General features: G+C 39.1%; 2 protein-coding genes across 7 annotated transcripts; one reads left to right on the top strand and one right to left on the bottom strand.

Annotated features, from left to right (window-relative positions):
- Window positions 1–565: 565 nt before the first annotated feature.
- On the bottom strand, window positions 566–17,157 carry LOC116775508 (EH domain-binding protein 1). 3 transcript variants are annotated; one of them, XM_061525050.1, is made up of 24 exons: window positions 16,945–17,157; window positions 12,293–12,407; window positions 11,691–11,786; window positions 10,584–10,695; window positions 10,004–10,185; window positions 9,046–9,163; window positions 8,232–8,753; window positions 8,019–8,152; window positions 7,425–7,560; window positions 6,955–7,021; window positions 6,662–6,791; window positions 6,261–6,423; window positions 5,480–5,582; window positions 5,179–5,306; window positions 4,876–5,013; window positions 4,611–4,696; window positions 4,406–4,476; window positions 4,016–4,090; window positions 3,844–3,911; window positions 3,349–3,477; window positions 3,199–3,284; window positions 2,459–2,582; window positions 2,286–2,350; window positions 566–2,001 (listed from the first exon to the last, which is right to left on the bottom strand). In XM_061525050.1, exons 2-24 carry the CDS (start codon window positions 12,394–12,396, stop codon window positions 1,923–1,925), a joined length of 2,916 nt encoding a protein of 971 aa, XP_061381034.1. In that variant the 5' UTR covers window positions 12,397–12,407; window positions 16,945–17,157; the 3' UTR covers window positions 566–1,922. The 3 variants fall into 3 exon arrangements, with proteins under 3 accessions (XP_061381034.1, XP_061381036.1, XP_061381037.1); XM_061525052.1 differs by having other exon boundaries at window positions 4,016–4,087; XM_061525053.1 differs by lacking the exon at window positions 4,876–5,013.
- Window positions 17,158–17,362: 205 nt separating this feature from the next.
- LOC116775689 (dynamin-like 120 kDa protein, mitochondrial) lies at window positions 17,363–26,952 on the top strand. 4 transcript variants are annotated; one of them, XM_032668642.2, is made up of 23 exons: window positions 17,363–17,639; window positions 17,843–18,056; window positions 18,275–18,410; window positions 19,992–20,102; window positions 20,316–20,408; window positions 20,482–20,633; window positions 20,718–20,899; window positions 21,152–21,262; window positions 21,374–21,503; window positions 21,718–21,816; window positions 22,010–22,141; window positions 22,456–22,601; window positions 22,954–23,115; window positions 23,342–23,535; window positions 23,779–23,868; window positions 24,639–24,853; window positions 25,056–25,197; window positions 25,469–25,593; window positions 25,726–25,814; window positions 25,885–25,966; window positions 26,392–26,526; window positions 26,655–26,724; window positions 26,802–26,952. In XM_032668642.2, the coding sequence occupies exons 1-23, from the start codon at window positions 17,611–17,613 to the stop codon at window positions 26,864–26,866; spliced, it is 2,904 nt and encodes a 967-aa protein (XP_032524533.2). In that variant the 5' UTR covers window positions 17,363–17,610; the 3' UTR covers window positions 26,867–26,952. The 4 variants fall into 4 exon arrangements, with proteins under 4 accessions (XP_032524533.2, XP_032524532.2, XP_032524535.2 ...); XM_032668641.2 differs by having other exon boundaries at window positions 19,965–20,102; XM_032668644.2 differs by lacking the exon at window positions 19,992–20,102 and having other exon boundaries at window positions 17,364–17,639.
- Window positions 26,953–27,133: the final 181 nt, after the last annotated feature.

Here is a 27,133-nt window from a genome sequence, read left to right as displayed (position 1 = left end):
TGTCCGCGTGTGTTCGAGCGCCAAACATTCGCTCTTGCTGTGTCTCTTTTTATCCCCCCAAGAATATTAAATGTTTGATCGAACCTTGTTGGAAGGAAGAAGTTTCACTTCAATAAAATTAAGGCGGTTGAAAACTTTTGAGTATATACTATGCACACATACAGAAACAAAAAAACGATTCAATTTCTCGAAATGCTGAAGTAATATAAATAAGCTGACCTACTTACTGTGTAGTTACCTACTTATGAGGAAAAAAATGACAGAAACTGCCTAAGTGTCTATCATAGATAAATACTAGTATTAAAGTTAAACAACACTATAAGCCAACCTACTTATACAGGGACAGAAGAAAAGCTTATGTTGAACTCACCAAGACCACGTTAGCGATTAATGCGAGACCAAAACGATCCGGAAGACAAACACCATAAGATAATTCGTTGAGATGAAATATCTCAAAGCTCTCATTTATAATATTACCAGGGATTATAACGACATCACTTGTCTTTTATATGCAGTAATTCATCCAAAAGAATACTCAAGAAATGACGATCAATGAAACACAACATTGTGTGTCAATATTTTATTTCATAATATATTTGATACAGAGAGTACAGTCGCAGGCTCTTAGTACCTGCATCACAACCCTCACCACTCCACACGGACAGTTCCCTCGTGTCTCGCTCACGCCTAGTGATTCTATCGTGCACTATAATTTATAAAAGCTATCACTTCACCGTCCCCTCAACGCCCACCATCGCTGAAGGTTGTGACGCAGGCTTGAAACATTACTTTTAATATTAAAGGCTGTGAATACACGAGTGCGATGCGAAGCGAAGACATTCATAAGTGGAGTCGAGCCTTTACAACTAGTAACGCTACTACTTGGGTTACATCATTCTATTCTATTAACTTTGAGTCGTGTGTTGGGTGACTTCATTGTCATACAAAAAAATTATATGAAACCTTTGTTTAAATAAACCAATGTATATTGGTGCCTCGATTGTTTTTTCATTTCCAGCCGGAAGACAGTGTGTGTGATACTCCTACAGCGACGTCACAGCTACACACTAGACTCACTCCTCATCGCTCAAGCCCAAACTAACATGTAAAAAACTAAGCCAACTGAGATCTCATACGTTATTACAAAAGATTTATATAAAAAAATATGTTCCACTTAAAAAATACATTTATACGTACATTGATAAATAATATGACTAAGGCGAGTTAGAATCGAGATAATGTTGCCAGGGATGCTGGGGGTGTGCATCGAGACGGGCGGGCGTCGAGGACGCTAATACGATGATTACTTCGACTTCATTAAAAAAAATCATTTAAAGTAATGAATTCATCAAGCAACACTATCTTCAGCACCCGTCGTTGGTCTACAAGCGTTCGATAGAGCACGTGTTTTGATTTCAATCAGACATCGTTACCATCAACATACAGATCATATCGTCGCTCTCTTCTAACCCGAGAGGAGTGAAGAGGACAGCTATATGATTTAGGCACACGAAGATATTACGTTGGAAAATATATAGTGATATAAAAATTAGCTACTACCTTAGACATCTCATACATTAAATTAAATTAAAAAAATATTTAAATAGCGTTGTTAGGCAAGACGGGCCGACGCGGCCGCGAACAATATTACAGCATTAGTAACTAATATTTACATTGGACTATACATGACTCGCGGGTCATTGCACGAGGCTTGTACTTCAATATCACTTCACTGGTCTTTGGTGGCTACCGCTCATACAACAAACACGCACCCGACCACGAGGCCGCCGCCGCACACCACGCCGACCTCGTGGCAGGACGCGGACAGTTAACTAAATATAACAGCAAAACATTTGAGAATCGAAATCAACGAAGGATGCAAACGTAACGCCGAGCGCGTGAGCGAGAGTGGCGCCCGCCTCTTACTGCAGGATGCAATTGTTCTTCCTCTGAATCTCGACGGTGGACAGGTTCCTTTCTATCTCGTCGTCCTGAGCTATCCTGCAATTTTATATAACATTGTCTTGTACTTTCGCGAGTAGTTCTTGCAAGAAACATTTTTTTCTCGGATTACTACTCGTTTATAATTATTTTTAGTCATTATCATCTCGCGTCACCCTCGCGGTCGCTACAGAGCAGCCCAAACGTCGGGAGGACGTTGTTAAAACTTATTATAAACGCGTAGTAAATCCGAAAAATATTAGTTTTATTTCAACATTCCGTCTCTCAAATGAGATTCAATCGCTGTAGGACGGTTTGTGTCGGCAATGTATGTATGTTCTCACGCTTTCTCCTGTTCGTCCATCTCCTGCACCAGTCTGTCTCGCTCGTTGACGGCCGCCAGCAGCTCCTGGAAGTAACGACACGAGGAAACATAATGAGTATTGATGACTGAAACATGTGACGTCATCACGACAGGTGCCATGTATATTAATATACATAAGTGATGGCCTCTCACCTGTAACAGGAGTCTCTCCCTCCTCTTCTGGCCCGGCGTCTTCCTCCACTCCTCCACCCCCAGGGACAGCCGCAGCTCCCTCGCAAGCAGCTCACAGCGACGACTCAGGTCCTCTTCTTGTTCACTGAGTTACAGACAGAGAATCATTCAATTATAAGTATGAATGTGTGTAAGGCTGTGTAGGTGTTTGTTCCGCTTTGCAGTGTATTATACTGAACGGGTTTCGGTGAAACTTTCTGCTAACGTCGTTGTGACGTCATGCGAACACACGAGCCTGTAATGTATTCCATTGTGCGGGGAGTTTGTACGAGCGGGTCACAACGCTTGTCTGTAGTGGGCAGTCACTGAACTATCTCTGAGCACAATAACGAAGGTAACGCGGATGAAGTATCACACAGATACTATGGAACACACGCATGGGGACGGATACAGGTGACGTCGACTTGAAAAGAAAAGTACTCGACGGGACTTATTTAAAGAAAAGACCAAGAGCTCTGGACTACACGACTGAAGCTAAATTCCTCTAACTAAAAATTAACTCGCTGGAAGAGAAAGATAAGAAGAGTGTGTTCTCGTGCTGACCACTCTCAAGCTCTTACAGTGATAATAAAAGTAAGTCCATCTATATTTCTTTCCCTTTCCACTAACCGACAGACCCCTCTCAACTTAAGGTAATGTATATATACATATATTCTCTATGTATATTCTCAACCTGTCGTGTGATCTTGTCCGTCACTCACAGTATGTTAAGCTGCATCTGTCTCCTCAGCAGCGCGTTCTTCTTGTTCACCAGGTTGAACCACTGCGACATGAGGCGGTCCTCCTCCTGTAACACATGACCGTCATCTCTTGTCTCTCCTCACACTCCCCCTCCCTCCCCCTCTCCTCACCCTGGCGTCGTCTCCCCTGTCCATGACCTTCCTGAGCTGCACCTCAAGCCGCGCGGCCGTCTCGTCCACCGCCCGCTGTTCTCTCTCCAGGGCCTCCAGCTCACTCGCCAGGTACGAGCCGGACTCGTTCTGATACAGATGAACATATCAATATACCTGACATATCATACAGGCGGTAGATTGAAATACGGCTTTCGGTGAAGAGTCCGGCCGCTCAGAGTTTGCATTTCTGTCACCTGTTAATTCACTAAAACATACTTTAGGGATGTTAAGTAACTAATTGGGTATTCGATTACAAAAACAAGCGACTGACTCGACCTCGAGGAATAACAGTTGCTTTGGTTTTACTTCAGGAGTCGTTAATAATAATCCCCAAAGAAATAATAATTCGGTTCAGGTATAACGCTTTAGAAGTTATATCAAGGTATAAGACGCCTGGAGGTCTTCCCTCACTGGTCCAGACCCTCGCCCGGTCCGTCTCTCACTCTCACCCACCTGTTCCCGGCAGTCCGGCGACAACCGGCCGACCAGCGCGGCCAGCGCTCCGCTGTCACTGTGAGGATCTGTAACACAATCGATGAAGTATATGTAACTCGCCTGTAACAAAAGATTTGTGCTTATGGAAAACGAGTATTCTCAGTTTCTTATGATCAGTTAAAATATGAACCACATATATCGTTGTTGAAGCTCTTCCCCGAGCCGGGACTGGAGGCCGCCGACCCCAGCTGGTCCACTCCACCTGCTGGAGATAACGTACACATACAAAATAATATACACAAAGTGGTACCACATGTACTCTGTGCTCCACAGTATCAGTCATGTTATATTTATCTGAGCGCAGTGATGTGTCAGTAGCATGACTGTTACCCATAATTCTGTCACAGAATAGTCCAGTTCTCATATAAACATATTCAACTTTAAATGTATATTTAGTTATGATTTCGGGCCTTGAGCCGCTAGTGCAGCAAGTAACATATGAGTGCTAGAAGCTCGACTTATTTCTGATCCGCCATTAGTGGGGGGTTGTTGTAGTGGGGAGGGGTGCGTGTGAACGTACCGGCCACGAACTCGTCCATGACGGACTGCTTGGAGATGATCTCCACGGCGGGAGACGACGGCGAACCCTTCCTGCAACACACGCGACGGGCAGGGGTCAACACGAGGGTTCAAACAGGTGTTAATGTGTATACGTGTTAGGCGTGTGTACGGGTGTGTGTGAACATGTATATGTGTATCGGTGTGTCTGTGCGTTTGTGTCTCACCGTCCCCCTCCTCCGTTCCTGGCATCCGCTATGAGTCTCCTGGCTCGTTCCCTGAGCACCGCTTGTCGCTCGTCCTCTGACAGGCTCTGGAATGTATGGACATAGCACGTTACTCCAGCTCACTCATCCACAGTTTTACAAGTAAGTATAACAATATATTACACTCTCTGTTATCTAATCTATCTTTCAGCTCGACCCTGGTCAGGGGTAAACACATGACTCTGTACACTTCTATATTCATCAACCCATCTCATGTCGGCCAAACCTTCTTGTGTGCGTCATCGTCTCCGCCCCTCCTCCCTCCCTCCTCTATCTCCATCTCTCTCTGTCTCTCTTCTATTTTCGCCGCCTCCAGCAGCTGTCTCGCTCTCTCCTTCAGCTCGTCGTGGCGGGACAGGAGTTGCTGTTAGTGTAATTCACATCACAATCACAAATTCTTGGATCAAGGATCGCGAAGCCAAAACTACTGTTAGATTTAGTTTTTTAGAGCTTAAAGCGAAACACAAAAATCTTTTATAAGTAGTTAAGATGAGTCCAAAGCAAGTTCAATATTCTTTTATTAACATACTGGTGTGGGTTTCGGTAGCTCCGCGGCTGGTTTGGTTTCTGTTTTATTTTCTTTTATTTCCGGTTCCGGTTTCGCTGGTTCCGGTTGTATTTCGGGTGGGTTTTCCGGAGCTGGTTCCGGTTGCTTTACTATAATAAAAAGACGGAATATTTAATTTATGACTTTTTTGGAAGACACGATAAAAATACACTTATAATAATTAATAATATAATGTAAGACGAAACCTCCAGGTTCAAATTACTAATACATTACAACATGTCCAACGTATCGCGTCACACCCTACCCTCACCCTCACCCTCACCTTCACCCTCGCCTGCCGCCGGTGCTTCCTCCTCCTCATCAGAGCCAAAGGGGTCCGTCAGCTCTTTACGAGTCATCAACTTTTCGGGCCGCGCCGGTACAGGCTGGATCATTTACCAAATGCAACAATTTTATATTTTATTCAATATTTATTAAGCAACATAACAATGAACAACAGTTTTTTTTACTTTACAAATGATTGTAACACCAAACTTTCATGGATCTGAGCGAGGCCTTCGTTTTAATAACAGTCACTAGATGGCGCTCCGTGTGATAAATAGAGTAGCCTTAACTAAGGTAAGTTAGACTAAGCCAAGTACCGTGACAGTCGCGTGTGAGCTCGCTTGACGTCATGAGATACATTTTCACCGACAATATACTTGTATGTGTATAAATCAAGCCTCTTTGGAAGATTTTTAAAATAATAAGAAAGCTTTGTTATCTTTTGTTACTTATACAATTTTGGTAACCGACAAAAGAACGAAGGAAGGAAAAATGTATTAAAGATATGCTGTTTGAAAGAACATTATATATATACATATATATATGAATATCAATCCCTTACATGTCTTCTATTCAAGCCAACACCGAGCTTCCTAATATAACGAGGCGAAAAGCAAAACCGAAATATTACAAAATACTTATGGCAGAGTATTGAATAAGAATATTAATTCAGAGCACATCGTTTGTCCCGATTATTATATTGAACTGAAAGCTGCAGTCATTGAATATATAATGTATGTGTGTGTGTATGATCGTGTGTTCCGTCAAAGGTCACCGACCTCACTGTCAGCGAACCACTTGGCGGAGGGCTTGTCCCTCTCCCTGGCCGGAGACAGCATCTTCCCCAGCAGAGTCTTGGAGTGGAGCAGCATGTCGCGGACGTCCTTGATGGCCGGGGATTTGTCCGGAGATAGATCCTGAGACGGGCGGGACTCCTGACACCTGGAGACGAACTCACACATAATGAACGGCCAAGTAGCGTGAAGGATGACGTTTACTATGAAAGGGTCGAACCAACTAAATCATAACCTAGGTCCACCAAAATGCCATAAATCATATAATCAGTTAATCAATACAGGTACTGTTGAAGCTAATATATAACAAGGAATTCACATGCCATGTCTCTGTATTCCGGTAGTGTGCGTGTGCGTGTGTGTGTGTGTGTGTGCGTGTCACTAACCCCGGTCTATGTCTGTCCCCGAGGTTCCTGGAGCGCCGGGTGCTGACCTCTCTACTGAACAGCTCGGGCGGCAGACTCTCGTCAGTGTCATGTCTCCCCACCAGGTACGATGACTCAGTTTCATCGTTACCTGAAACATTAAGGTAAACATAATGCTACGCTCAATATCTGTGTGTTTTGCTTGCTACAAGTTGAAAAATGATTTATTTTGCCATAAAAGTGTATTTTAATTTAAAAAAAAATATATATTATGAGGATATTTTATTCTAGTTAAAACCACAAAAATCCTGTACCCAGCTGTTCGACTTGCAGTTCATTGCCGGTGAAGTAAGCCCGCAGTTGAAATAGATACGTCATTATCTGAAATAAAAGACAATCAAAATTTTATCATTTGATGCAGCTCTGGTTTATAGTTATACCAATTTTTGCTCGCGACTCAGTCCGCGGGAGTTCGGGGTTAGACTGGGAGAGACAATATGTATAAGGTGTCTTAAAACATTAGATATGGTTACCAGCGGCTCGGTCGTTCATAGGGGATGGCACGTCACTTCATGCAGAATATAAACGCTCCCATCTAGCTTACTATACTTCAAAGTTTCATAAAAATCCCTACAGTAGTTTCTGTGTGACCGAGCTGCTCACACCCATGCATCCATGCAGACGTTGATGTTAATCTCCATCGTCTCATCTGAATGCTTGTCCAGCGGCTGTGTGTGGAGTAGTGTGTGTTTGTCTGTGTCGGTGTAAGTGTGTACGCCCTCACCGCCAGCTTGTCGGGACCGGTGGCCGAGCACACATCTTTGACGGTGAGGACTTGAGCGATCCCCAGCCTGGCGCTCGCCTCCAGCGCTGTACGGACATTCTGCTCGAACTCCTCCGCTTGAAGACCGGAGAAATCTCTGAACGACAGAAACAGAGACGAAACCTCTCATCATTCAATGCATTCACCGTACGGGTGCCGGGTCCATCGTGTTGCAGGGAGAGGAGCTTCAACAGTGCCTGGGACTTGCCACCAAGGTGTAATTTTAAGGAGCCACTATCTAACGTTAAACGCTCACCTCGACCGTCCAAGCTCCTCTCTCTACCTAACCAAATTTAAAACGAACCTACTAGGGCTGCCTTCCAAGCCGTTTATAAGGTGTTGATGTTAGTCGTGATATCAATTATAATTTCAAATATTGGATTTACTTAATACTTATTAAACAAAAGGCTACTTATATAACAGCTTTTCCCGAGTACATGTTTAAATACATTTTGTCAGCAAGTACAGTCAGGACGACATGTCACAAGACATAGGGTTCAGTATAATAAGCACCAGCGTAGAGTGAGCTGCGGGTGGCCGTGTGTCAGTACTCACATGAGGTCTGGTCGATAGTGATGTATGATGGCGCAGAAGGCCAGGCCCGAGCGGAAGCTTTGAGCAAGGTCAGTGACCCGGCAGGAGCGGTACTCGCGGGTCACTCCTCCACACCAGTCCAGTAACTCTTGAACCTGCAACAAGCAATATTATATTCAGGTTAAGGGTCGAGCGTTTTTAATCTCTGTCGGGGATCATAGCAAGGTTAATGACCGGCGTCTTGTCGAGTCCTCTCAGCGCGAGCAGCCTCTCCCCGGCGGTGGGCGTCTTGTCGTCGTCGAGGTCCTTCTCGTTGTCGTTGGTGTCCAGACTTATGTTATTCAAATTAGATTTCAACTCCAGCGGCTTAAGGTTTCTTTTCGCTATCATCTTCGGTTTGAACTCTACGCCCTTCAGACCGTCGACCTTGGGTTCGTACGTGAGCGTCGTCGTCTTGGGTGTGGAGGTGTACCTCGGGGCGTCGGTCTTCATCGCTAGTTTCGTCAGGTTGCTTAAATATTCGGGTCTCGTCCTCGGAGTGTTGAAGGGTTCGCTGATTTTGAGCTCGGGTTCTATTCTGTCATTTATTTCTTTTGGTTTGGGGGTCGTGGGTGTTGTGGACTCGGGGGTCATGGGTGCGGTGGGGGTCCGTGAGTTATCGAAGTTGAGACTCTGTACACTGTTGGGGGTGGCCGCTATGTCACTGTTTGTTAAGCTCTGCGTCATTTCCTCCATCTGCTGTCTGAGATCCAACATCTGAAAATAATACAAAAATTAATTTTCAGCCAAAAACAAAAATTGTCATTTCAGAAGCCAGAACTGAAGAAGATCTTCTCTATCTCCAACGCAATTGGCTATGAGAGAAAGGGTAAGACAAAATCTATTGTCTCATCTTTCTTTTGTTTCTACAATGATATATGTAACATAGTTCCATCTCTTTTTCTCCCCTAACTTATTTCCCTCTCAGCCTTCGTCTGCCTGATTCGATCACACTTCTCGTCACGTTAACCGCGGGTAAAGAAGTTTCCCGCCAGTGGTATGGACTAACCTGTCTCGTGGAGTGTTCAGAGAGCGTGCAGTCGTCTTCCTCCAGGTCTTCTAAGACGGCGATGTCTGAGTTGTTGTTCACGGACAGTAGCGACGCCAGGGATTGCATGTCCTCATCACTAGAACATATATCATAACGTCTCAGTACAGTTATTGGGCTCAGCAAATAAAAGAATTTTTAAATTTAAAAAGTAACAGGAATTTGATTTTGCCGAATAACAAATAATCTCTTTTCAAATAATTTTGTCAGACATGTGGTTATAAGAAAATTAAAATATACGATAAAAATATATAAAATATAAAAAATATATCGGAAAGTATAACCGGATGCGGCCCTACAAAATACGAGCTGTAAAGAGACATGGAGCGAGAACAACAGCGGCTTGCGGTGAAGCGCCGACCAGTGGAATAAAACAAGAGAGGTTAGATTTAAAACAATTCTCAAATGAATGTACCCGTAAAGACAAAATACTTTCTCACTAACCTACCTTACCTAACACATGTATAAGATCGAGGGAATGTTAAAGGTCACAGGTCATGGCGTTCCTCGTCCTCCGGCACAGCATCCTGAAGTCAAACTCACGGAGTTTATGTGGTGGATGTAAGGAATGATTTAGCTGCAAATCATGTAACTACTTCACGAGACGACAACGCTAACATTGTTGCGAGATTTATTTACTTATTTTAGAGGTAAAAAGTGTAAAAACCAGGACAATAATGTATACTTTCTAAATATATTTTTTTAGCCCATAAAAATTTAAAACGTTGCATAAATATCCAACCATTAAGTAATAATTAAGACGGATTCAATTTGGGTAATCCGAAGACAGATCTTTCTCAAAATATCTCGTGTGCGTCTTGTCTTCTCCCATAGACTGAACTATCTCCTGTATCTATCTCCTAAGAAATGCTATCAGTTTATGACAGGGTTCCAAGAGCGATGTTGAACTCATACTTACGTGGCGTTTCCCTCCCTCAGCAGCACACAGTGTAGTGTGAGATGTATCCTGGCGGCCCGCAGCCTCCTGCCGGAAGTGTCCAAGGTGATCCTCAGGGACCTCTGGGCTGGCATCAGGGACGCGTGGCGGCGGAGGTTCACGGGGCAGGACGCCAGGCGGCGCCGCTTACCGGAAGGAGATACCTTCACAAACATTATATTTATAAATGTACACCTTTAACACTTAGTACATACAGAATATAGATATTGAAATACAAATTAAAATTGACATACGTATTTATGTGATGGAAATGCGACCGGAAACATTTTATTTACACTCACTGCTCGCGGAACGTAGTTTATGAAGTATAAGTGTTCGTCTCTGAGTGAAAAGTGTAAAAGGAATAATTTTTTTGAAAGTCGATATAATGGAATGTTTTATCGTTTATTTTCATCTCATCCTCTTGTTATAAGATTTGGAAAAAATCTATTATAAGGCATGATTGAAAAACGAAAATCAAATTTAGTCATACATTTACATATATATGGAAGTATAGTGTAGTTGAAATGTGTTATATATTATTTTTGTTTTTTACGCTTACATCTTCGAGTACGAAGGTCCAGTCCTTGTCTTCCAGCTCGTTGGTTCTGGCGTCCCTGAACAGAGTCACGGCCGCCGTCTGATTCTCCGGCACCGCGAATATTACTGAACCCCTAGACAAAGACACGTACCGCTAGTTGTATCCAAAATGATTATGAAATACTATATATCGGCGCAATTACTATTATTTGAAAAACCAATAATTGAGGGTAGTCGACATTAACAGGTGACACTAGCATAACTACCCGCGTAACCACCTGTGTAAGTGTAGTCACAACAATGAGTGTTGGTTCGTATAAATAGAGGTGAAAGTAAAGATTAAAAACAGTTTCGCTCGAGCCATGGCAGCGATCGGACACAGCCTCATAGAAAAAAAGGATTCATCAAACCGTCTACGAGGTTACCTTTAACATCTTGAAAGCCTGAGAATAATCCCGGACTAAGGCATTAGTTACGTCAGTTATGCTGACGTCACTCTACAAAAGGAACGAATTTTTACTATCTCCATCATATATAATTGTACTGAAAATGAACGCAGTGTGATTTTTACCGGAAAATCGGCTGTCATTATTGCACAGATTATGACGTAACATTTTACTTGATGATCCTTAGTAATACATTTTATTCGGTAAAAGGCGCTAGTATATTATGTTGTTACTCACGTCTGAATAACAGCTGTTAGGCCGTATGTATCTTTACTTTATTGATTAGTATAATATAATATAAGGAGCAGCGACTTCATCACCAGCTTCATGATGGGTCATGATATAAAACATCTGCTAAAAATAATTTGCTATAGACTATTTGTTTGAAGCAAGGGAGTCGCCCACAACACGTACATGAACAGATATAAAGAAGAGTACGAGAGGATCAATACAAATATAAAGGAATATAAATATGTGTCACATTTATAGTACCTACTGGTTTTAAACTATGATAGTCTTAAGTTCTATTTAGCAAATTATTTTGTTAAGAAATAACAAGTGTATGTATTAAAATAAGTAAAAAAATATATATTGAGAAGTGAGTTATAAAAATATCAAATGTTTTGAATTTCGCTTCCAAAAAAATTTATTAATATAAAACATAAGAGTAACGAGTAACTTACTTTAACGGATCCTTCAACGACGGCTCCCATTCCAGAGGCTCCGTCACCACGCGACGCGATCGACGGGTCCATACTATACTTAACTTGTTAGGTTTCCTGAAATATTAAATATTATTGATTGATTAATATTCAATACATATTAGACGAGTATATTAAAATTATTAAGTGTTACTCCGTGATGTACACAATCGAATCCTTTAAGGTATTCACTTAAATATATCTGTTTGAACCAATCAGGCAAGATATTGATAACTGATAAGACGTGGCCCAAAGTAACTTATATAGACAAAAACCAATTAACTTCAAACAAGTATATACAGGACATAAATATATATAACTTAGTAGCGACTGATCCGAAGGAAGCCTTTGAAGAGTTTCTCAATCATATAATAAAAGCAATCAAACTTGTAACGCGCCACCCACACGATGTAGTTCGAGATGACAGACGAACCGACATACACATTATTTTACAATATATATATATATATATATAAATAATATGTGACCTAAATATATAATGTTTACACACAGACTCTCATTCCATCTATTTACATGTGACACGTATCAGTTTAGAGTATTTTAATTGTTAATTTATAACTCACCACTTAGGAGTGAGTTCGATATCGACACGATGGTAGGATGCTGTGTATTGGAACTTAGCGGCGCGCTTGTTCACTCTCTGGAGACGCTTCCATACAGACGCCATACTGCTACAATCTTAAATACATATAAAAATTATGTGTTATGTAAGAGCTCCGTTCATTCAGACCGTAAAGAAACAGCCAATAATGTTGATACGAAACACATTTTAACCTTTCTTATAGATTATATATAAGTATAGTATAAATAAAGAACATATATTAGTTATTAATAAGTATCCAACAATTATTACAGAGATGAGGATAATTTGCTAACAAAATGTATTGTAATGTAAAATACAAGTAAAAATTAGGACAGATGATGACAGAATAACGTTATATGCATTAAAAAAAAAATCCGTTATTAATGCAAAGAAAATTTGTTAGTGAGAGAATAATGTACGATCCTGTACGACGTAATCATTTCGTATCTCAACCCTCATGAGCATTCAAAGGTCCAAATCAATACAGCTTTAGGATATAATCCGGGTGATGTGTTAAAAAGGATCCAGGCGATCCAATCACGAGTGAAACATGTCACAGAATAATTTACATACACATGAGAATATCAAAACAATCAGCCTTCACAGATGAAGCCACATGTGACACAATGAAAATATTATTGTATAAGATGAGCCGTTTAATTTAATTATCGGAATTAACATTAATAAAATATTAAGAATTATTTCCACTTAAACTGATAGTAGGCACGAAGACACTTCAAGTGTTTCTTAATCACGGTTTAATGATAAAAATAATTGATAGTCCACAACAAAAATATTATACTAAGCTCTTAAAACAACAGCAGATTCATTTGCGTCGTAAATATAGTGTAAAAAAAATATTGTCTGATTCAATTTTTTTCTTACAAAGAGGACGAAAAAATGTTTCAGAAAAAGGTTGCATACTATGAGTTGTCTGAATATCACTTTTACATTTTTCAGATTGTTTCGTATGCAGTCTTTTAATTTTTGCATAACGAAACCCTTTTGAATATACCACAAAGCTGGGCTGTCACGGAAAAGTTACAAAGTGCCGAGTTTAAATACGTCGTACACAAAGAAAATATAAACGTATTTCATTCAGATATAATGTCAACGAGAAATATATGTTACAGAAGTTGCCTGTTAAAAATATATTTTTATATATTTAACTTTATTTTTTATTACGGACTTGAAATTGCTTGGCAGTCTTTTTTGATCGTACGTGTAAATTAAGCTTCAGATGGCAAGAGCAAGTCTATTCACTATCGTCTTAAACACCATTCAACAGCTCCAATCCTTCGCAGTGCCGATGAGAAAAAGAGCGAATCCACTTATACACATTTAATATCTGAATAATTTTAAAACGTAAACGTAATAATATGTAAAAATTATTATTATTCAATACGTACGTAACATATTTGTATCACTTAATATCAGTAATTAGAAAAAAAATCCTTTGCGTTAGATTAAATTCGATCTAATATAACACAAACACACACAGACAAACTCACAATGGGTCCCTTATCCCCTAAATTCCTTGATATTTAATCTAAATCCTGTTAGTTGTATGTAGGTCAGACCCAGTATCAATGTTGCAGCCCCGGTCAATGTCGGAAGTTAATTTTAAATTGCTTGTATTTAACGAGCTTTATTATTATAACTTTCATTTTGGGTCACGTTTTTAAACGTAATGTTACATATGAAGTAATTCAATTGGCATTGATTAATTTTTTTTTTTATTAAACGCACACGCATATGTCAATACATAGGTACAATAATATTTTTATACGCCTTTAACTCCGTTTTTTTATTGAAATACATAATAGTAACTCGGAAAATATAAAAAATATACAATCGTTATTAAAGAGCACATGCTAACTAACATTATGATTCACGATCAAACTTACAGTTAATCTGTAATTCGTTTTGCATAATGTGATCTAACTATAGAAATGTGATTACTATCACGACTCAGACTAAATATTCCGCAATATATAATAACAGGGATGCAATCAATACATTCGTGTCTTTAGTGGAACAGATCTCATACAATCTTTTATATGAGTTAAAGTGAACGATGACGTCATTGACCTAGACGATTTAACAACGGAACTTACTTATGTATAGGAAATATCTGTATTTTTAATTTAAACGCATATTTTTTGTTAAGGACAATAGTATAATATATTGAAACTCTTAATGACTTGAAGCCAGACTGTTCAAAGTATTTAAATTGTCGCAATATCTTTGAGTTACATACATACCAATTGTGGAGTATATATATTTTTTATAGTATTAATATAGTATTTATATGGTCATGTGTAACCATATTGTATATATAACAAGTGATAACGGTTGTGAATGGTGATTATCTACATGGAAACATCAAACTGCAACGGAAGCCACAGATAAAGACAGTCAATAATAAATATATAATAAACAGATAAAACGGAATGTTACAATATTATTTCTAAAATAATCCACACAACATTATATTAACTGTCAAAATAAGACACTTAAGACAGATAACATAAATTACACTTTCAAAGATATAAAGCTATTATATTCCCTCTTCATAGTTCAGTGTATGACACATGATGTTGGCTACATCTATAAGGAAACGCCACTAACTAAGAGAGAAGAAGAAGCTATAAAATCTATAAGAAAAAAATGTCATCATCATCAGCCTATAGGAGCCCAGTGCTGAGCAAAGGCCTCTTCTCACATGGAGAAGGTTAGAGCATTAATCACCACGTTTGCTCAAGACGGGTTGGCGATTTCAACCTTATAATTTGAAATTATAGGACCAGGTTTCCTCACGATGTTTTCCTTCAACGTCCGTCAGTGGTGTCTAAATACTCTTAGAAAGTACATATGACTCGGAAGAGATCACATTGGTACTTGCCAGGTTTCGAACCCGCGCGTATGAGAGGCGGGCCTTTAACTTCCAGGCCACCACGACTTTTACGCAAAAAATTTATCATTAATAAAATAAAATAATGGTGTACGAAAAAAAGGGCTGAAAATATATCATCCCATCATCTGGAAGTGGACTCATTATACATTTATTTCCATGTGTATATTCATTATAAAGTAACTTTGCCATCCTTAAAATTCCTCCACCCACCACAAACAACTAACACAAATATCCTGATGACCTCACCATGTGTTCATCATTTAATAATAAACTCTATTACAACATTAACAAGATTTAAATAAATTAAACAGTTCAAATGTTTATGTATAATTCCATAATATAAGTTCCAGAATGTGCCGGTGCATACTATTTACATGTCTATCAGACAAGCATTATGTTTAGATGTAGCAGGTCTACAGCTCAAAGTACCTTAATATAAATTACTTACATTTCATGTAACAAAATACATACAAACAGTACTAGTATATAAAATCGCAAATTAAAGAACATATTTTGAGTCAATAGCTGTCCACTAAATGAATATAAAAGCATCACAACTGTAATTTATAATTTTAAGTTCTGTCTGTTTGTATATTCTGGGTTTACTCTAGAATGGTAATGTTGTAAGGAGTAAATTAAAGGAAATTCTATGCTTGTCTAAGTATTATTTATGATATAAATATAAAAAAAGAATCTTTTTATTAAAACCAATTTTTTTAATTTATTTTGTAATCAGAAGGGCATTATACTGATTCAGTTGTGTATCTCAAGTGAGCATCTGTCTATAGAATTCTTTAGAAACCAAATAAACCTCATAGGAATAATATAAATGTGGAGATTGTCACAGGCAATTGCTAGTTATAAATATAATTCTATAGTTTTCAGGATAAAAAAATACTGACCCGAACACATCTAGCATTAAATAATATTTCATTATTTATAAAACAATAATTAATTACATGAAATTAACATTTCTGTATGAGTTATTTACTATAAGTAATATGAAGGAAATAAAAAAAAATACATAATTTTATAGACTGATAAATTAAGTATTATATGATTCTTTGCTTTAATGACAATTCAAATGTTTATCACCTGGTCACACTTACATTATACAGTATTTCTATGCTTATATTTATTAATAAGCTAAGTAATACGACCTTTGACAATTGAGTTTAAAATTATAATTTCCTGACATTAATGGCTTGTTTTGGTGTTGTTACTAACTATAGTCAAGGAAAAATTTATCACTAACATATGAATTATGTTATTGTACTTAACTAACAAATATTTTATAATGTGCCTTTTAAACATTTTATTTTATAGTGTGCCTTTTAAACATTTGTTATATCAAAAAAAAAAAATTACAACCAGCTGATTTGAAAAATATTAAGACAGATCAAACCCATTATCTACACTGGTTTATTGCCCAACAATCTCAAATAACATTCCCTTTAAAGAGAACCTTGTAAACACAAACGAACAAGCAAACAAACATTTGATGTATACGCAGTAAATGAGCTAAAAATAAAACAAGAAGCCCTACGCGAAGAATCACGAATTTCTGTACGGTAACATAGGAGATAAATTCAGTACTGACTATGACTGACTATGATATCACTATCTTGTGGTCAAAAATCCCACGGCTCTGTTAATTAATGAAGAATAAACATAACCCAACCTTGATATTGGCTACAGTAACTTAAAATACTCACATAGTAAGCAGATTTTAAAGATGTCATCAATCACTCAAAGGTCATTGTAAGTTTCCTGTGCTTACTATATCTACTCGCACTACAATATAATAGTCACACTTTAATATCACATAGAAGAAATAGAGGTGCGAATTATCTTTACGTGAATTTAAAAAAACACTGCAGCGAAAAGCAAATCTTATAGTTATACCATTTTTGACGTTTTACCTCATATGGAGTTGCCACTTGTAACATATTTCTTTTAGTAATTAAAAAAATATTTTAAATTATAACCCATGTTAAGCTAAATAAGTAACTGCGAATATTTTTTCCATATTTAGTAAAAATTCACAAATTTTATATTACTACTGAATAAATAATCACAGCGTAAAACGGATATCAAAAGAAAAATGAAGATTTCCTTGACTGCAGTCAGTCAGTAAATTGTCAAATTTTCAAAATATGAAATAGATCATAATGCTATACAACTTGATTGTGTAATGTATTTACAATAATTATTTATTATTATATAACGAGTTGATTTATTTGTTAGATTTAATTATATAAAATAGACCGGCATTGTGTATTAACTTGTAAAGGAGAAAACTATAACTTATTGGTTATTATGTTTTAAGAATATCTTAATTAGATCTAACTAAAATACTACAACTGATTTAACAAAACACTATGTCGAGAATATTAAATCACCGAATGAGGTAAGTTACTGGTATACCTTAAAAAGTCTTACTTAGTTTTTGGTTAGAAAATTTTTCTTTACTTACACCTTACTTTTATAATAATATCTACTACTACATAATTGTAAAATTGATCAGAATAGCCTATATTTATTTAATATAAATTTTCGATTATAATGTATAATTTCAATTTATAGCTTCAGTTACACTGTTAATGATTCCAGAATGTCTCTCAAGAAGACGCCGTCAATAGTGGATCAGCGGGCGGTCGCGTTTACAATCTGGACAGGTAGAAGTGTGTTGTTCAATAGGCCAGTACCAAACCAGATTCCCCGTCGTCAATATGGCATGCTGATAGCAAGAGCCGTGCGAGGTGTTCTTAAGATACGTTACTTGGTGTTGGGAGGCGCTGTTGGTGGTGGAATGACACTTAATAAGGTAAACTAATGTGTAATTGTAGAATATTTTTTCCTTTTACCTAAAATCTTATCATTTTTAGATATAATAGATTGATTTTTAAATGATATTCTTTATAACTCTATATTGATCTGGTTTCTCAAATTGTTGTACATATATATTTATATACTTACACACTAGACATAGTTACCTATATATTGGCAAGAATTTTGTCACTCGTTAAAATTTATTTATTTCAGAAATATTCAGAATGGAAAGACGGTCTTCCTGATATGGGTTGGTTAAATGATTTGTTACCTGACAATGATCAATGGGACAGATTCACTACCACACTTATTACCGCCAAAGACAGGATCGGAGACCAGCTACAGATCGGTAAGAAATATGTTTCAATAGTCTTTCCATATTCACTTTTTGAAGCATAGGATGTTATCAAATACCTAAGAAACCTAATATTAACATATATATTATGTAAACTCATATTACTGTTTTAACATAGTTTTAAACCATTATGTGAGTTACTTATAATGTAATGTTTAAATAGAGTTTTTAAAAGCATAGAGTTCTTCTGTAATAATACTGATGTCATAAGAAAATTTTATTGGTAAATACTCTAACATGTATGTATCTATCAAAAAATATATAATTGTAATTACCTATATATGTGTATACAGCTCATATCTCAATGACAAAGGTCTATAGGTACATGTGTGATCTTATAAATATTGTGCTGTTTGTTATCATTATATTAGTTAAGTAGACATTAATTATTTAACTTTGAAATGCATATATCACTTTAGTTCCGCTGTTGTTTATACATACTTAATTATAGCTGAAGAAGGGAAAGTATTCAATAGTTTTATAATTTTTGTGACTAATAAGAAAATAACTTATAATAAGAACAATGTCTTCATCACCTTATATTTGCAGGACATAGATTTAAGTTATCTCTAAAGCAAACCCAATGTTTGAATTACTTTCCAGGAAAGAAATTTTTCATTTAATCATACACATATATTTTTATTTTTGTTTTAACATTAAAATGAGGAATGTATTTACATTCATTTTAGATTTTTCATATAATTAGTATTTTATATAATTATCTTGGTAGAGAGGTATTTTTCTTAATCTTTTGCATAAGTGCTTAGTGTGGTAAATATGTTATATTTGTGTGCTACTGAAAATCTTTATCTTAGCAACTCACTTGCATGCTTGAACAAGTTAGGACACATAGTGAACTAGTGTGTACACTGGTAACTATTATCGTGAGTGTGCTTGATTGTGCTACTAAGGTCTGTCTCAATGAGTCAGTGTGTGCATTGTAGTCTAGGTCAGGTCAGACAGTATACTAGTGTGTACACTGGTAACTATTATCGTGAGTGTGCTTGATTGTGCTACTAAGGTCTGTCTCAATGAGTCAGTGTGTGCATTGTAGTCTAGGTCAGGTCAGACAGTATACTAGTGTGTACACTGGTAACTATTATCGTGAGTGTGCTTGATTGTGCTACTAAGGTCTGTCTCAATGAGTCAGTGTGTGCATTGTAGTCTAGGTCAGGTCAGACAGTATACTAGTGGGTACACTGGTAACTATTATCGTGAGTATGCTTGATTGTGCTACTAAGGTCAGTCTCAATGAGTCAGTGTGTGCATTGTAGTCTAGGTCAGGTCAGACAGTATACTAGTGTGTACACTGGTAACTATTATAATGAGTGTGCTTGAGTGTGCTACTGAGGTCTGTCTCAATGAGTCGGTGTGTGCAGTGTAGTCTAAGTCAGGTCAGACAGTGAACTAGTATGTGCAATTGTAACTATTATCGTGAGGGTGCTACTGAAATCTGTCTCAATGAGTCAGTGTGTGCATTGTAGTCTAGGTCAGGTCAGACAGTGAACTAGTGTGTGCACTAGTCACTAGTACGGTGTGTGTACGTAGGTGTGCCACTGACGCTGTCGGTCTCAGATCCTCGTCTCCGGGAGGCTGGTCGGGCGCGAGCGGCTGAACTGAGGGAATGGCTTTCACAGAGGTACGAGGATGCAGTAGCGGCAGCTGCTGTTAATAATACTAGTATTGGTGAGTTGAGTGTTATTAGGATTTATCAAACATTGACATTTAAAATCACATCAATTGATTCCCTTATGTTTAAGACATAATTACAACCGTCATACATAGACATATTTGATATGATTTTAAATCGTCTAAACGGCCCTTTAGTATTTTAATTTAAGCACTTGCTGGGACTATTTTAGCCTTTGAAAGGCCTTCATTATATTTATTGTTTTCCAGAACCAGCTCCGAAGATCGTGAACAACCTTCAGAGTAAACCTGCACCACAGACAGCGTCCGCTCGTACCGCGGCAGAAGAAGCTGCTGCCTATGGTATTATTCTACCAATTGATCTTATGTATAACGTCGGCGCTATTAGTTTTATATTCTCATATATTTTTATTAGAAAAACGAGTGCACGTGCTCCAAGAGGAGGTGCTAGCGTTGCAAGCGAGATATCAAAGAGAGTTGCAGCGACTAGAACAAGAGAACAGAGAATTGCGGCAGCAGAATATGCTGCTTAGACAGGGACGGCAGCCTACTACCAAGAAAATGAAGGTGGGTGAGACAGAACTACTTAGATATCAAAACTACAGTAGATATGTTTGAAGTCAATTGTTATGATTCATAACGCATTCCCAGCGATCCCTCATCGACATGTATTCGTCGGTGTTGGATGAGCTGGCAGGCTGGGAGTCGGGGGAGGCGGGCCGGCTGCCGAGGGTCGTGGTGGTAGGGGACCAGTCCGCGGGGAAGACCTCTGTGCTGGAGATGATCGCACAGGCCAGGATCTTCCCGAGGGGAGCGGGGGAGATGTGTACCAGGTGAGGGGGGGGAGTGGGAACACACACACACACACACACGCACGCAGGCACTATGGTACTGTTAACATATGGGCTTTTCGTCAATGACCACACAAGACAACAAGAATTATTAATCTGTGAGTTGTAAATGTTGTTCGCGGCCCCATTGCAGTTAAAAATAGAGAAATATTGTTTATATTATGCAAAGAAAAAAAAGGTTTTGTGCATAAAAATCTTTAATCTGATGACTTTTAATAATATCTTTTTTTAAAGGGCTCCGGTGAAAGTGACCCTATCAGAGGGTCCCTACCACGTCGCCCAGTTCAGAGATTCATCCAGAGAGTTCGACCTCAACAAGGAATCTGATCTTGCTGATCTGAGAAAGTTAGTCATTGTCATATTTATATCTTAATTGCAATATATAATGTAAATAAATATATAAATGAAGTAAAACTTTATTTTTGGTTAAAATAATAAAAAATCAATTACCTTTAGGGAAGTTGAGCTGCGCATGCGCAATAGTGTCCGCGGGGGGAGAACCGTGTCTAGTGACGTCATCGCCATGTCCGTGAGGGGTCCGGGACTGCCCCGCATGGTGCTGGTGGACTTGCCAGGTGTCATATCGGTTAGTATACATTACATATCTGTACAAAGAAATAAATATCATTGTAACCATAAACAACCAGCATCATAGAGGTCTTCCGTCTACTTAAATTAAATAACAATATAATTGTGATATACCTTCATAAGCAGGGAGGCTTTTAAGCAATAAAATCTAAAAAGAAGTAAACAATGTATTATTGCAAATGTATCTAACAATGAATGTATTAAATCAACAGACGCAGACCGTGGACATGGCGGCGGACACGAGGGAGGCGATCAAGCAGATGACCAAACAGTACATGGACAACCCTAACGCGATCATACTGTGTATACAGGTTACACACGTCACTACAATATGTTACTATATATACCACTAACCCGACCGCTTGTTACATTGGAACCGACATGACCGATAGATATTGATGAAATGTGTGACATAGAAGGATAGGCTCTGCGGAGGACTGAATACGTTGCATATAGATACACTTATAGCGGATTGATAACTGTAGCTAACCTACATGTCGATAGGACGGGTCGGTGGACGCCGAGCGCAGCAACGTCACGGACCTCGTGGCCTCCTGCGACCCTCAAGGGAAGAGGACCATCTTCGTGCTGACCAAAGTGGACTTGGCTGAGGAGAATCTCGCTAACCCTAACAGGGTGAGGATACGGAACCCTTACGATACGGAAATGATGCCCTCATAGATCAGGGGTTCCCAAACTTGTTTTGTCTATAACCCAGTTTGGGAATAAATTATTCTTCAGCGCCGTCATTTCTTCACCTACTGAAAAAACAATATAACTTCAAATTAAATAATTATATAAATTGTGAGCTGTTTTAGCGCTCCATGTTTTCTGGGTCTCTAACCGCCCTCCTTTAGGCCTGCAGTGCCCATAAGGGGACGTTATCGGCCACTTTGGGAAAGGCTGTCATTGATGTTGGGGTGTAAACATTAAACGTGGGCTGTTCTCAGATCCGTCGCATCCTGGAAGGCAAGCTGTTCCCTATGAAGGCGCTCGGCTACTACGCCGTAGTGACCGGCCGCAGCAGGAAGGACGACTCCATACAGAGCATCAGGGAGTATGAGGAGCGGTTCTTCAGATCCTCGAAACTGTTTAAGTGAGTTATTGCTATCGATAGAAGCTTAAGAAGAAGAAGCTTTCTCGCCATCAGCTTGTTTTCAATATATTTTCATTTGTTAATCCTTATTTGGTCCCAACGATTCAATGCCGTGTGAGTGGAAAACTAAACTTCCACCTCCACTTCGTAAATCTCAAGCTGTAACAAATACAAACAGAACAATTTAAATCACTACAATTTTTTTAGTAGATATGGACACACGAGGAAGATGCCTTAAACACAGCTGTTCCTCTCACCTTTCACTTGAAATGGCCTTACAATATTTATATGAAGTGGAGTTGGGTCATACTTGTGAATCAACTCCATCAACCCGTACTGTGTTTTCTCTCAGAGAGGGTCTGGTGGCGGCGGGGCAGGTGACGACCCGCAACCTGTCACTGGGCGTGGCGGATTGCTTCTGGCGGATGGTCCGCGACACGGTGGAACAACAGGCCGACGCCTTCAAGGCCATGAGGTTCAACCTGGAGACGGAGTGGAAGAACACCTTCCCCAGGTTCGTGCGTAGTTAAACGGTCGCAACACGTAGCAAGCTATTTATTATACACTGTTATATTTATATATATAGTGTCCTAGATTCGCCACCACGCAGATGAAAACCTTTGTCATTATACACTGTTATTTGACAACAAACCACAAAAAAAATGCCCATGTATATTTCAAACGACACCTAGTAAGAGTAAATTTCCTTTATGTGTATGTAATGATCTTTCCATACGCAGGCAGCGAGAGCTGGACCGCGACGAGCTGTTCGAGCGAGCCCGAGCCGAGCTGTTGGACCAGTCAGCTGAACTGTCGGCTGTTCCTCCTCCGGCCTGGGAACAGAGACTCACGGCTGAACTGTGGACCTCCACACATGACAGGGTCTTCGGAGGAATATACCTGCCGGCGGCGGCACTCGCACATGATGACGTCGGTACGATGTGTTATCAGTAAGGAGTCTGGAGTAGACCAGGAAATACCACGCAATTGATTAGGATGCCGGTCTTTTCAGAAGGCCGACCAGATATATAAATCAGTTTATTTTTTAAATATCTGTTTTAGATCTTGCTGCTAAAAGTAGTTTTACTGACTATTAATATTTTTCATTTTATTTACTGTGTGGACCGATGGTCTTTTGAGTAGACCTCTATATCCTTATAAAAGACTGTGTCACCAGGTCGTCCTAAGGCAACACAGTTGAAATATAAGCAACCCGGCTCTGATAGGAACCCGGCGATATGGCTCGATCCATACGATTTTGATTTCAGTAAGATCCCATGATGTCATACCTCAGTTCTCGTGCGAGCGTAGTGCCAGTGATAGAGACGGCCTAGTGTTGTGTGTAGTCCGTGGAGCATTCTCTGTTAACACATCATGTGGCATGACGTCACGCGCGTCACAGACACCACACACCGCATTGTTATTAACTGTTGAATATTTTGATACATTTAGTTGTACTTTGTGTAGTATCATATAGCCTACACTGCTAGTGGTAGTCTCATCCTGAGGTATGTGAATACTGAGGGGGTAGGAGGGATACAAGTCGAACTAAATTCATTCATTTGGTGGTAAAGGGCGTTTTATTTTGAAAATAAGTATTTTATATTCGAAAATTAAATATCTTAACAGTGGTAGGTAGTTTCAAGAAACAATTTTTTCACTTGTAAAGTTAATGATAGTGTTTATAGTTTTTTGAACTGTTGAATATTGATTTATTCTTGTTGTGTGCATATCATGAACAAGTGAGTATCGGTCCCCTTCCCTAGCCCCGACACTTTAGGACTACTAGCGTTAGTGCGAGGACTATAATATACCTGTTTTAACCGACTTCAAAATTAATTCATATTAACAATACGTGGACATCTTTAGATGTGACAGAGATCAGACATTAGTTGCCACAGCATGTATCCGATGTCGGATAGGAAGATTTATTATTTGTAATTGGCCAAACATATGTGTAAATATACCAGTTCCCTTTATTACACAAAAGATTAGCTTCAGACACGAATCAATGTCGTATCTAACGTAACGTTACAGATAAATTCAACACGTCCGTCGATATAAAACTCCGTGAGTGGGCGGAGAGTGAGCTCGCCAAACAATCCATACAGGCTGGTAGAGACGCGCTGAGGGAAGAGTTCATAGAACTGCTCGCGAGGTCCCAGGACACAGATCCTATTTACGAGCCTGTGAAACGAGCAGCCGTCGAAGAAGCTCTCAACAGACATCAGTGGGAGGAGAGGGCCCAGGATGTGAGTATACGGGGATTAAAATTATAGGGAAATTAAGGTTGTATGGATTAGGAAGAAAATCTTTATTCCTAGGGACTAATATACTCGTATAACATTATTCTATATAACACAGTGAGCAGTTGATAGGGAGAAGTAATAATACTATCTCCGATTATATTAATTTGTAATAATGTTTTTTGTATTCCATGGTGGGTGGTGGCAGGTTCTGCGCGTGCTACAACTGAACGCCCTCCAGGACAGATGTGTTCGTTCCCGCGGCGACTGGGACGCGGCCGTGGCCCTCATGGAGACCGCCCTCAAGGAGAAGCGAGACGACGTGCAGAGGGAGCTCCGGAACATGACAGGTGGGGAGATACACACTCACAGACACACACACACACGCTCGAACACAACGAATATTCTCTGCTTTATATAAACCTGTTTACTCGTTCACATACATAGTCCTTAGCAGTTTAAATCTACAAAATTATTATAACTTAAGTATCACATACTATTTGTATAATATTAAAGTGTTGTTTAATTTTATGCAAGTAGTTCCTCGATCGCATTTATTCAAAGAAATATCTCTATCACAACAGATTTTTTTTGACCCTATCTCGTTGTTTTCTCTTCCAGGTCCGGGCTTCCGTGAGCGTTGGCTTCGTTGGGCGTCGACCACTGAGGAGCAACAGAGACGGGCTGAAGTACGCACCGAGCTGGAGAGACTCGGCTCCTGCAGACCCTCGCTGGCCTACGACGAGGCACGACCTTACACTTTAATAACATCCATGGACACTTGAGCTATCAACAAGTCCATAATATATACATCTCTTACTCTCCTACGTTCTCGCTCTCTCTCCGTGTATGTTTACGGGATGTCTCTCTGTGTGCAGGTGGTAGCGGTTCGCGACAACCTTCGTCGTAGAGGAGTGGAGGTCGACAACGAATACATCAGAGAGACTTGGAAGCCGGTGTATCTCAAGTAAACGACGCTCACCTAATTTAAAATGCAACGTTTTAAGGCGATATTTAATGTTTATGGAACTTTCCAGTAACTTCCTGTCCCGGGCCCAGTCTCGCGCTAACGACTGTAAGAAGAGCTTCTATCTTTACTCACAACAGAACGGCGCTGAGGTGAGATGGGTGACTAGACCCAGTGTATGTGTTTACGGTAGCAGTTCAATGTTCGCTCATAACTCGACTGGATTTGACACTACAGTCTCTACGGACGTATGGGGTACTTTTGTTATGTTTTAAGCCCCAGTGTTGTGGGATGCCGTGCCTACTTCCAGCAAAACCTTTTATAATTACCAGTGTCATACATGTTCTAACTACACAAAGACAATTACACTTATTGTGATGGAAACATGTCGCCTACAATTTTTGTAGCTTCTTTATGAACATTTCCATGTTTGTTTTTCTCTCTAACTCGGTCATGGTGTATGGGAGATCTAAAGGAGTATTAACTGAAATAACCAATTTGTATACATTAAAAACACAGAAAGCAATCAAAACTGCATGATTCCTCTAGATATATGTAATGTTCATTATGTTTGTAGAAGGAGTGTTGTGAGGTGGTGATGTTCTGGCGCGTGCAGGCCGCTCTCCGGACCACGGCCAACGCTCTCCGGCAACAGATCAGCAACAGAGAGGCGGCGCGACTGGACAGGGACCTACGGGAAGTTCTGGACGAGGTACTAGGACTACACGATTAGACAAAAACATAGATGACAGATAAACATAGCTTACTTTAAATATATATGACACGCCCTCATTATAATATAGGTAATAGAAAGTAATTGATTCCAATTCAAACCCACAGATGGCGGCAGATCCTGATTTAAAGAAGAAACTGTTATCTGGAAGAAGAGTTGAACTAGCAGAAGAACTGAGTCAGTATTCACTGGATTCTATATTATACAAAATATTTTAATTATTATATTTTATTAATATGCATTTTGTTTCTCAGAGCGAGTCAGACAAGTACAAGAAAAACTAGAGGAATTTATCGAGGCATTAAACAAAGAGAAGTAACTTTATATCGCTGGGCCCGACTCGTTCATGTATTAACGTTAATTTTAACTATGTAAGTTATATTTATAATAAAATGTTGCACAAACTGAGCGTCTCGTTATTGTGGCACCGTGTTATACATACTGCTCCATGTCTTGTGGGCATTGGATTAGAAGTTGGGAGTGAATCAGAGCAAAGCTGCTTCTCGGTCACAGTAAATTGCAGGCCCGATATTGTTGGCAATCATTTTTATACTGACATTTATTCTAATCCGGTGTAAAAATAAAT

Source organism: Danaus plexippus, chromosome 27, assembly GCF_018135715.1.
Source record: "Danaus plexippus chromosome 27, MEX_DaPlex, whole genome shotgun sequence".
NCBI lineage: Eukaryota > Metazoa > Arthropoda > Insecta > Lepidoptera > Nymphalidae > Danaus > Danaus plexippus.
This window is presented reverse-complemented; position numbering and strand designations above follow the sequence as displayed.

Coding starts and splice junctions, on each gene's coding strand:
- LOC116775508 (XM_061525050.1), bottom strand. CDS start 12,396: ATGGCGTCTGTATGGAAGCGTCTCCAGAGAGTGAACAAGCGCGCCGCT. Junction 11,787..12,292: donor ATCGAACTCACTCCTAAGTG/GTGAGTTATAAA, acceptor TTAATATTTCAG/GAAACCTAACAAGTTAAGTA. Junction 7,022..7,424: donor CCGGTCCCGACAAGCTGGCG/GTGAGGGCGTAC, acceptor CTTTTATTTCAG/ATAATGACGTATCTATTTCA.
- LOC116775689 (XM_032668641.2), top strand. CDS start 17,611: ATGTCGAGAATATTAAATCACCGAATGAG. Junction 25,815..25,884: donor TGGAAGCCGGTGTATCTCAA/GTAAACGACGCT, acceptor GGAACTTTCCAG/TAACTTCCTGTCCCGGGCCC. Junction 26,527..26,654: donor TACGGGAAGTTCTGGACGAG/GTACTAGGACTA, acceptor TCAAACCCACAG/ATGGCGGCAGATCCTGATTT.